Genomic DNA, 9,216 nt, shown 5'->3' with positions numbered 1-9,216 from the left:
TGGTAGCTTTTATAGTGCTGGAAGGGGCTATGCCTACTACTGGAGGAGGAAGGTAGTCATCAAGCTTGTTACATTTAGACATTTTGATAATACCACTTTTAAGAAGTGAGAAGTGATGTTTTAGTGTGGTTAAAATTTATACCTCTTTGTTAATTAGTCACGTTAATATTCTTCAGATATCTGTTGGTTTTTAGGTTGACCATGACATTAAAGTACAAATAGGGTTTCACACATTTCAGATTTTTCCTTCTAGTCTATTAATATAATTATACTAATTTACAGCTTCTCCCAATTTCCCTTTAGGTAGTACTGACAACAAAGCCAATGGAAAGAGTGAATTGCTCTGTCTCATCAGAGTTTGTGTTCCTGGGACTCACCAACTCCTGGGATGTCCAACTGCTGCTCTTTGTGTTCTCCTCAGTGTTGTATCTGGCAAGCATGATGGGAAACTGCCTCATAGTTTTCACTGTGGCCTCTGACCATCACTTACATTCCCCTATGTACTTTCTTTTGTCCATCCTCTCTTTAGTTGATGTAGGTATTTCTTCTGCCACTTCACCCAAGATGATTTATGACTTATTTAAAAAACAGAAAGTCATCTCCTTTAGAGGCTGTGTCACTCAGATCTTCTTCATTCATGCCATTGGTGGTGTAGAGATGGTGCTGCTCATAGGCATGGCCTTTGATAGATATGTGGCCATATGTAAGCCTCTCCACTATCTGACCTTGATGAGCCCCAAGATGTGCATCTCCTTTTTGATTACTGCCTTGGTAGTTGGCCCTATGCACTCTGTGATACAACTGGCTTTCATAGTAAATTTACCTCTCTGTGGTCCTAATATATTGGACAGCTTCTACTGTGACCTTCCTCAATTCATCAAACTTGCTAGCATGAACACATACAGACTGGAATTACTGGTCTCAGTCAATAGTGGATTCATGTCTGTGTGTTCCTTCATCATTCTGATCATTTCCTATATTGTCATCATATTTACTGTTCTGAAACACTCTTCAAGTGGTTCCTCCAAGGCCCTGTCTACGCTCTCAGCCCATGTGACTGTGGTGGTATTATTCTTTGGTCCTACCATAGTTTTCTATACGTGGCCTTCTTCCTCTGCACACCTGGATAAGTTTCTGGCCCTGTTTGATGCAGTTGTCACTCCATTTTTGAATCCTGTGATCTACACACTGAGAAATCAAGAAATGAAGATGGCAATAAGGAGAATATTCAGACAGCTAATGGGATATAGACAAATCTCCTGAATAACTGCATTGTAAACAGTCTTAACTGAGCATGGAAATTCATTATTGGCCAACCTCTGAAGAAAGCCTTTGCATATGTGGATAGGTTTAAGTATACATACATACATGTATGCCATTTTATCTGTTTCTTATAAGGAAAAGACACATTTATTCTGTACATTGACACCAAATTACATATATTTATAGATAATGATTTTATAAATAAATATCCTTAATTCTTAAGGATTAGCATTTGTTTGAAACAAACTCTCAGACATACAGAAGTGGAAATGTTTCTTTAAACCTTTCAGAACAGGAAAAATTTTATTTTGAATCGATAATACTCTCATGAACTGTAATTTCTGGTTATAATCCATGGAATATTTATATAGGGACATTGAATTGAGTAATTTTCTTTATCTGTACCTTGCACACATTCTTCTCCAATATTTTGGACTTTTCATATATTGGATGGAGTTTATAAATTTCCGAGCACCTGTGGGAGTCTAAACTGTGCAGACATGTAAGCTGCGTGGAATAGCAGGCAGAAGCCAAGGAATATTGTTGACTTTTTTTTTGCCTGAGGGAAAGTTATTCAAATTCATTCAACTTCTATTCACCTTTCCTCCATATGTTTCATCCTTTTCTTCTAAACATCATAATTTGGTTTCTGAGTTTTGCATGCACGAGTACAGCATTTATATCATTTTCACCTTGTCTTTGTAGCTCCTCCTAGGTCCTTTTCAAATCTTTCCCAAATTCATGACTGTTTCTTTTAGTATTGCTGTGTATACACATACAGACATATAATTTTCCGAGCCCATTTAGATTTTCAAATATGCACGTGTGTTCATGGCTAACAACATGGGATTTGATGCCCTATCACTGATATCACTCATGGTGAATACTGATTCATATTCTCTCAGAATCCATTAATCACCGAAAGCAGAATGGCAGTCTGAGGTTCTCTCCCAGAGTCTATGATGTCTATAGCTATCAATATCTGGCTAGGTTTACTGTACCAAGCATGGATTCCTTCGTATTGAGTCCAGTTAGAGAACCTTTGGTTCTATTCCAGGTAGAAGTGCCATTCTTGCACTATTGAGGTTATCTTGCCAGGCTGGTCATTGTTATGGTGACTAGACTTTACAACTGGGTAGCACTATTGACTGTTTTTCTCTTTGCAGCTTGAATAGTGCCCCCAGGTATTATGAAATAACTGAATCATGATAAAGAAGAGAGCACACTACTTAAAGCAACAGAGAATAAGGAGTAGTGCTACCTCTGCTCCTTGCCATAGTGATGAAGTCATTATGAGTGCACAGTTTCAACATGTAGCTGCCAAGGTTGAATCTTAACCTTCGGGGGTGTTCCTACTTTGGCATCACCAAAATTCAATTTATATTCTTTAGATAAATAGAGTAGATCAATAATAAAATTTTTACAGAAATACAAATGAAGACAAGAAGAAGGTTTAGTGGACAATGTGCTTTATGGATAAACTTGAGGACTTGAGATAGGATCCCCAGAAGCTGGGCAGCCATAATAGACACCTGTAACCCAAGTACTCAGGATCAAATACAGGCGATCCCAGTGTGTGTGGAATGCTAGATGACTAGCTGATTGCTAAGCTCTGGAGTCAATTGAGAGATCTTGTTACCATAAGTGAAGTAGAAAGTGATGAAGAGAAATACTTGACATTAAATTCAGGACTCTTTCTGTCTGTTGACTGCATGCAGAAACACACTGAAGAAGGAAAGAAAAAAACCACTTGACTACAAAGAGCCAAATCAATACCAAGCCTATAGAGTAATAATTGTTGTATCATAATAGACTACTTTAAACTAAAGTACAGGATACAGTAACAAAACAGCAGGTGATTTTTTTCTTATGGTTTATATACCTCAGTAGATTTATTTTTTTTGGTTTTTTTGAGACAGGGTTTCTCTGTAGCTTTGGTGCCTGTCCCAGAACTAGCTCTTGTAGACCAGGCTGGCCTCGAACTCCCAGAGATCTGCCTGCCTCTGCCTCCTGAGTGCTGGGATTAAAGGCGTGCGCCACCACCGCCTGGCTAGAATCTTTTTTTTTTTTAAATTTATTTATTTGTTAAAGATTTCTGTCTCTTCCCCGCCACCGCCTCCCATCTCCCTTCCCCTCCCCCAAGTAAGTTCCCCCCCCCAGCCCGAAAAGCAATCAGGGTTCCCTGTCCTGTGGGAAGTCCAAGGAACCCCCACCTCCATCCAGGTCTAGTAAGTTGAGCATCCAAACTGCCTAGGCTCCCACAAAGCCAGTGCGTGCAGTAGGATCAGAAACCCATCTTTCAAAGAATATAAAGATAACAATTTTCAAGTGAATGATTACAATGAATACACGTAAAAAAAACAACATTTTTTCCATATCCCTCACATGATTAAACATTTTATGAATAACAGGTGAAAAACAAGTTATCCCAAGTACTCACATACATTTTTGTCCAAGCAACTTGTTATATATTAACAGAGTATAAGCAAGCACGGTGTTTTTCTCAGCTAGTCCTTTTACTCACAGAATGCATATTACGGTTATAAAGAATGAATCAGCGAGTTCATTACTTATTTTGAAATGTAATCTTTTAAGAATCAGAAACTTAAACTTTCATCTATGAAAAAGAATCAGTCAGTTCTATTTTAAATCCTCAGGGTACATACTGACTCATCTATAGTTTTTTATATCAGGAAGCTGAGGGTAGAAATGGTCACAAGTAATTAATCATTGCCTTTGGCAACCAGTCCATCCTAGCAAGAAAGGCTCATCAGCTAATGCTAATTGGGATGCTTTGTTTTTGTTCCCTACCCTTAATGAATCTATCACTCAGCTATGTGTCCTTTTGAACTTTAGGTTGTTTTCTAAAGTTTTTCACCTCAAAGCTATTTGACAAAAACACCTTAATCTAACCTTACATTATTTTTAAAGCTTTGTTTCAGCTATGATGAACTCCAAAACCTGTGAACACATCTCCCAACCTTAAGATTAAAAGAATTTAAGATAGCTGGACTACTTGGGACTCAATAGTTTTTCTTAATCATGAACCTAAGCCACAGTATATATGCCTCCTCAATAGAAACTCAAGTGTTTAGCTATGTGACAGGTCTGTCTTTTCTTTTTTAAAATTTAATTTTTTAAATTCTCTGCAGCCTTTGCTTTATCAGAGGCGGGGAAATGTTCATCCTACCTTCACTTATGTTGATTTTCCACTAAACTAGGCTCTATTATAACCCCTTACTATATTCATTAAAAACAAAACATCATCACAATCCTATTTCAACTATTACCATATAAAATCATTGCTTCAGTTTAACAGTACAGCTTAGGAGGACATCATCTTTATAATAATCACAGGCAAAAAAAAGTCCAGTAGAAAGCGATATTTCCAAAAGATGATTGTTCTTCATTAAGGGCAGTGAGGATATCTCCACACCCACTCATACTAAGACAGATACAAGAGAAAAATGGCCGTAATAAGCGTGCAAAAGACATAGCACTAACAAGACATTTTCTGTTGCTGATGCTCTCGGGGTCTTCCCTATCCAAGAGTCACCCATCAGGGTTTTGTTTCTGGTGGGCCAATCTCCTGAAGTCAATTGTCATCTGCTGTTCCTTTGACATCGCCCCAGGCAGATCTCCAGGCTCATTAATGTTATTATGAGACACAAAATTCCCTTCTTTTTAACGACTGTGCTATAATCCACTGTATGTGTACTTATGTATATATGTGTGTGTTTGTGTGTGGGTCTGTGTGTGTATGAGAGAGAGAGAGAGAGAGAGAGAGAGAGAGAGAGAGAGAGAGAGAGAGAGAGAGAGACTGTTATCTGTGTATATATGCTTATTGTTCACTCATCTGTCACCTGTAAAGGAGCAGTTCGGTTGTTTCTATATTTGTTACTATAAATAATATTTCAATATTCATGGGCCAACACAGGGTCATTTTCTCTGGTGATTAATTCCAAAGATGATAATGGTTAATAAATCTCTTTCTTAGTTCTCTGTGTCTGTCTCTATCTTTTCTGTCTCCCCTCTTTTCCATTTGATTTTTCCTGTTTCCTCTTGTTTTTTTCCCTCTGTCTCCACTTCTATTTCTCCATTATTCTGTTTGTTCTTCAACTATTTGGCCTTCTTTCTTCCCTCCCTCCCTTCCTCCCTCCTTCCCTCCATTCCTCCCTCTCTCCCTTCTTCCTTACTTTCTTTCTTCCATATTCCTTTTCTTTCTTTGAAGGAGATGGAATCCAGGGCTCTACAAACTGGAAACTGTGAGCTTTACACTGGTTGTACACTGAGGACCTATTTTAATATTGTTATAGAAATGGTTATATGCTTTCTTAAAAGAAAACGTACATTAATTTATGTTCCCAATAACTCTGTGCAAGTTTCCTATCTAAACACCTAACCAAAACTTGTTATTTTTGAGCCTTTATTAAAAGCTCTTTTAACAAGCGTGAAATGGTATTTCAGAGTGTTTGCAACTTGCAGTCCCCTGGTAAGCAGCCATGTAAGCATTTGCTTATATATCTGTTCATCTTTGGATTGTCTTTAAATGTTAAATCCAAGATAGATTTTCACAACCTCGAGTTCTAACTTTATGGACTATTAATATAATTATAACAATTTTCAGTTTCTTCTTCTGTCTTTCGGGTAGTGATGCAATGAGCATAAATGATAGGAACAAATCACTCTGTGGTGTTAGAATTTATATCCATGGGATTCACCAATTCCTGGAAGAAGCAAGTACTTCTGTTTGTGTTTGCTTCAGTGTTTTATATGGCAAGCATGATGGGAAACTCCCTCATCATTTCCACAGTGGCTTCTGATCCTCACTTACATTCTCCCATGTACTTTCTGTTGGCCAATCTCTCCTTCATTGATTTAGGTGCATCATGTGTCACTTGTCCCAAGATGATTTATGACCTGTTCAGAAAGCACAAGGTCATCTCCTTTAGAGGCTGTATCACTCAAATCTTCTTCATCCATGGATTGGTTGTGTAGAGGTGGTGCTGCTTATAGGCATGGCTTATGATAGATATGTAGCCATATGTAAGCCTCTTCATTATTTGACCATTATGAATGCCAAAATGTGCATTTTCATCTTAGTGTCTGCCTGGGTGGCTGATCTTATGCATTCCCTGGTTTATTTGTTTATGTAGTTAATTTGCCTTTCTATGGACCAAATATTTTGGGCAGCATTTACTGTGACCTTCCTTGGTTCATTAGACTTGCTTGCATAGATACCAACCATAGAATTAATGGTATCAGCCAACAGCGGATTCATCTCTGTAGGCTCCTTCTTCATACTGGCCATATCTTACATTTTCGTAATAGTCACTGTTCAGAAACATTCCTCACATGGTTGCTCCAAAGCCATGTCTACACATTCTGCTTACATCTTTGCTGTGGTCCCGTCGTTGACTCCCCTGACATTTGTTTATACATGATCTCCCCGCTTATCACACCTAGATAAGTATCTTGCCATTTTTGATGCATTTGTTCCTCCTTTTCTGAATTCTGTTATCTACATGTTGAGGAATCAGGAAATGAAGATGGTGATGAGACAGCTAATGATATAGGGGAAGATCTCTTAAATGATTGTACTGTGAACTTTTCTCATTGAACACAGTTCATTTTGACCAAATTTAGTGAAAAATTACTTTCCAAGACAGATTTGTTTACATATACTGATATTTGAGTGATTTTTCTTTTCTGCTACTAGAGATTTGCAATGTGTTCTAACAATAGAGAAGCAATTATAAATTCATAAAACAAAGTTTATAAGGCAGAGCTCAATTCTCAGTGAAGTAAGCTTTTAGTTGTCCAGAAGACAGAAGGATGCTTTAAGACTAATAAAGGAAATATAAACCTCTCTCTCTCTCTCTTTCTCTCTCTCTCTCTCTCTCTCTCTCTCTCTCTCTCTCTCTCTCTCTCTCTCTCTCTCTGTGTGTGTGTGTGTGTGTATCTGTTTCTCTTTCTAAGATAAATTTTCTTACATGAAGAATTTTCTGATAGTATTCCATGTGGAATTTACAAGTTGACATTGATCTGTATAAATTTTTTCCTTTTCTGGACCTTGGATACACTCCAGCCACTCTTCTGATTGTCTGGTTTTTCAAAAAGTTTAGAATCTGCAAGCATACACACTGAATTGTAAGGAATATAAAGTGTCAGGTTAGGATTATGATATTCAAATTTATTCAAGTTTCCTTCCTACTTCCTTTCTATTTCACGTTTTCTTAGTATATATCTGTGATAGAGTTAGCAAGAATGTTTTGTGATATTTTTGAGGTGCAAATGAGGTTATAACTTTTTAAAATCATTTGATACATTTTAGGAACCTAGACACCTCATAGACACACATAGAATGCTAACTCCTTAATAAACTATAGAACAGCAGTAGTACTGTAGTCCCTTTCTATATCCTCAATCCTCCATGTATCAAGCTAGTTTCAAGTGTGTCATTATGCTTTTAGTCACCAGGCTAACTATCAACGACACCATTGAAATTGGAGGCAATGAGAGATAAAGTATTAACTCTCTTTGGTCTCCACCTCATATCCATTCTTCCTTGTGGGATTATAGCACCTCTAGTTTTGTGTCTAGATTGAGGTTAAAACCTTCCTGGGCAGCTTTGTGAGTTGACCATTTGATAAATCTAGTTCCTGTAAGTAATCCTTTATTGTGTATCATTCATACTTTTTCTACTTCCCTGGTTAAAGTGTGAGTGGTTGAGATCCTACATATCTGGTAGCTTCATCATTTCTGAGTTCATAAAATGCTTCATCCAAGCTGTCTTGTACTTCAACAAGGCATTGTTTGACCAGGGGACATAGTTTATTTCAAATGAAATCTAATACAAAATTCACTAGTTACAACAACTATAGAAACAAGAAAAAACCTGCAAGTTCATGGAAAGGGAACAGTTCTCTACTGAATAACTACTGTTTCAAGGAATGAAAAACAGAGGAATTAAAGATTTCCTTAAATTCAATTAAAATGAATGTATAACATACCTAAAATTATGGGACACAGTAAAAAAATGGCATTAAGAGAAAATTTATAGCACTAAATGCTTTCATAAAGAAAACAAATAGAACCAAGTGGTGGTAGCACATGCCTTTAATCCCAGCACATGGGAATCAGGCAGAGCTCAGTGAGTTTGAGGTCAACCTGGCCTACAAAGTGTTTTCTTTCTTGATTCCTGTCTTGATCCATTTTTCTAAAACCTTATTATGATGAGTATGTACTGAAATACCTATTTGTCTAGATTTGCATATATTCATACACACTGCAGCTTGCTGTGTCCTGTTGTGCTGCCAACTTCATGCCAGCAGCATTCTGGTGGTTGTCTTTCGAGAGTTTGTACTTTCTTTTAGTGTCTTCAAGGAGTATAAGCATTTTATAATTTTAATTAAAGACATTTATTTTATGTGTACAGGTGTTTTGCTCACACACATCTATGTGCACCATGTGTGAATCTGGTGCCCATGGAGGTTATAAGAGGGTGTCAGATTTACTGGAACTGCTGTTATAGAAGATCATGAATATCCATGTAGAGTGTCTGAAAGAACAAGTGCTCTTTACCATTTATCTCTCCAGCTCCCATATAAAAAAATTGATAGAAGTTTTAGTAACTTCAGTCATGTTATTCACTGTATTGAACTTTGTGAGTAAATTTACGACCATAATTATAGAGATTGTTCTTTTACTTAAAATAAATATTTAATGAGTAGAATTTTTGCTTCTCAAATTTAGTGTACATTTTTGAGTTGCCTAATTGTTTACTATTAGTTTATGAATTAATATTTACTTATATTCAGATTTAGTCACAATAATCAATTATTTTTTTAAGTAGCATAGAAATGCTGCAATAATTCCATTTATTTTTCTCTCTTTCTCCTTAGTATTATAATAAGAATTTCAAAATGTTTCAGTTTCACTGGTCAAAACAAA

At 36.8% G+C, this 9,216-nt stretch overlaps 1 protein-coding gene across 1 annotated transcript; it reads left to right on the top strand.

Annotated features, from left to right (window-relative positions):
• Nucleotides 1-324: 324 nt before the first annotated feature.
• Nucleotides 325-1,263, top strand: LOC142844909 (olfactory receptor 4F3/4F16/4F29-like). The gene has a single exon (XM_075963689.1). The coding sequence runs from the start codon at nt 325-327 to the stop codon at nt 1,261-1,263; it is 939 nt and encodes a 312-aa protein (XP_075819804.1).
• The last annotated feature ends 7,953 nt before the right edge of the window (nt 1,264-9,216 follow it).

This window comes from Microtus pennsylvanicus, chromosome 2, assembly GCF_037038515.1.
Source record: "Microtus pennsylvanicus isolate mMicPen1 chromosome 2, mMicPen1.hap1, whole genome shotgun sequence".
In the NCBI taxonomy this organism is placed as follows: domain Eukaryota; kingdom Metazoa; phylum Chordata; class Mammalia; order Rodentia; family Cricetidae; genus Microtus; species Microtus pennsylvanicus.
This window is presented reverse-complemented; position numbering and strand designations above follow the sequence as displayed.